General features: G+C 69.2%; 1 protein-coding gene across 1 annotated transcript in view; it reads left to right on the top strand.

The window, feature by feature from the left end:
• The first annotated feature begins 1585 nt into the window (after positions 1–1585).
• Positions 1586–1834, top strand: part of Mn1 (MN1 proto-oncogene, transcriptional regulator) — a 38638-nt gene continuing 38389 nt past the window's right edge. The window contains exon 1 of the mRNA XM_032886686.1: positions 1586–1834. This exon is cut by the window's right edge and continues 3657 nt beyond it. Coding sequence (XP_032742577.1) covers positions 1753–1834 — 82 coding nt within the window. The 5' untranslated portion in view covers positions 1586–1752.

Below are 1834 nucleotides of genomic sequence, written 5' to 3'. Positions count from 1 at the left end.
GTAAGATTATTGGGATAAATATTCCATATGAAATAGGGCAGGTATTAAATCACTCTTATTGATTTTAGTATCACAATCCAATTCCGTTCTTTGACCTCTTTAGTTTAATTGATCTTTTAAGGAGGCCAACTTCGCGCCCTTCAGGGCCTGGGCCTGCGCGCTTGTGGCCACAGCAAGGTGTCGCCCCCCCCCATCTCCGTCCCCACCCCCGTGCGCCTTTGCGCGTCGCTCTCCTCGGGGTTTCGCATTGTCTCGCCTCGCCGCTCCCGCGCCGGGCTCACCCGAAGTGTCCCCACAAAGCGGCCGAGGGTGCGTGGCTTCTTCCAGGTGGAGCCGGCCGCAGAGAACCGGAAGCCGCGAACGGTGAGAGTCTCGGGAAGGAGCGAGCCAGACTCTGGTTCCAGAGACAACCTCCGTGTTTCCTCTCGGCGATCACCTCGTGAACTTGCCAGGGCCGCTTCCTGGGGCGCCGCCCCGGGCTGCAGCACAGGCGACACTTAGCGACTTTCCCTGGTGCGTCCCGGGGCTCTGCCAGGCTACCCCATTGTCTGTGCGCCCCGCACAGCTCACCGCCCACCTCCCCGCCCCCTGCCCACCCGGCAGGTCGTGCTGGCTCCGGTTGGGGGTGGGGAGTTGGGAACAGCGTGAATGGGAAGGGGGCGGACAAAGCCTGGCTCCCGCCGTCGTCCACGGCTCGCGCCCTCCCCAGCCCGGGGCACCCGGGGCGCACCCCCAACGCCGTAGCGCCGGACCCGGAGTAGCGCGGGTCCGTGGCCCGGCCTGCGCAGCCAGGACCCGGGACCACCTTAAGAGCGAGCCCCGCCCCCGGGCCCGCTCGGGAGGCGCTGATTGGTGCAGAGGTAATGGCTGGAATGGATTGCTGAAACGCAAAACTTGTTGCTGCTTCTCCCGGCGCCGGCAAGAGGCAGACGCGGAGCGGGAGCCCGGACCTCGCAGCGCCTCGCCCGCCCCGCGCGCCCTGCTTGCCCGCGCGGCCCCTTCCCGGGTCCGAGGGGACCCGTGGAGCGCGGAGGCGGGAACCACAGCTTAGGAGCCGCCCGCCCCACGCCTCCCCTCCCGCGCGCGCCCCGAGACTCCCGCGAACTCGCGCAGCGACCGGCGGTCGAGCCCGAGCCGCGGAGCCGCGCGTCTCCCGCAGCCTGCGTTCCCGCTCCAGCGCCCGCATCTCCTGCTGCGGGGCCATCACCGGCGATGAGGAGTGGAGCAGCCCGTCTTCCGAGCCGCTGAAGCTTTCGCCGCCGATCGCCCTCGGCCGACCGGAGGTGCGGGAGCCGGCGCGGCCCCGGCGCGGAGACTCGGGGCAGGGGAAGGACCAAGGGGCTCCCCTACGGCCCCAACCACCGCGCCGCGGACTCCAGAAGGTGATCATTCCGCTCTCCCCCCCTTCCCTCCCCCCTACCTAACTTTTTGTCTCAGCTCGTCGGCCTCCAGGTCACCTCTCCGCATACCCAGCCGCGGCCGTGCCATCCGCCCGGGGCATGGGCCCCCCGACAAGGCTCCAGGAGGCGCCGCGGCCTCGCAAGACGTGAGAGGCCCGCTTGGGTCGACTCTGAGGTTCCGGAGAGCAGCTCCTAGCCAGCGCCCGCGCGCTCGGCCGGGCGGCAGTGAGCGCTGCGCCCCGCGGTGCAGAACCCGGAGCTCCGGAGCCGCGGCTGAGGCGAGTAGCTGGCCGGAGGCGCGCGGCGGAGCAGGCTGTCATGCCCTATTGATCCCCCCGCCCCCCCGCCAAGTATGTTTGGGCTGGACCAATTCGAGCCCCAGATCAACAGCCGGCACGCTGGTCAGGGCGAGGGGAACTTTAACGAAGCCGGAC

This window comes from Rattus rattus, chromosome 16 (genome assembly GCF_011064425.1).
Source record: "Rattus rattus isolate New Zealand chromosome 16, Rrattus_CSIRO_v1, whole genome shotgun sequence".
NCBI lineage: Eukaryota > Metazoa > Chordata > Mammalia > Rodentia > Muridae > Rattus > Rattus rattus.
The sequence above is the reverse complement of the archived record's forward strand: the minus strand, read 5'-3'. Positions and strand labels throughout refer to the sequence as shown.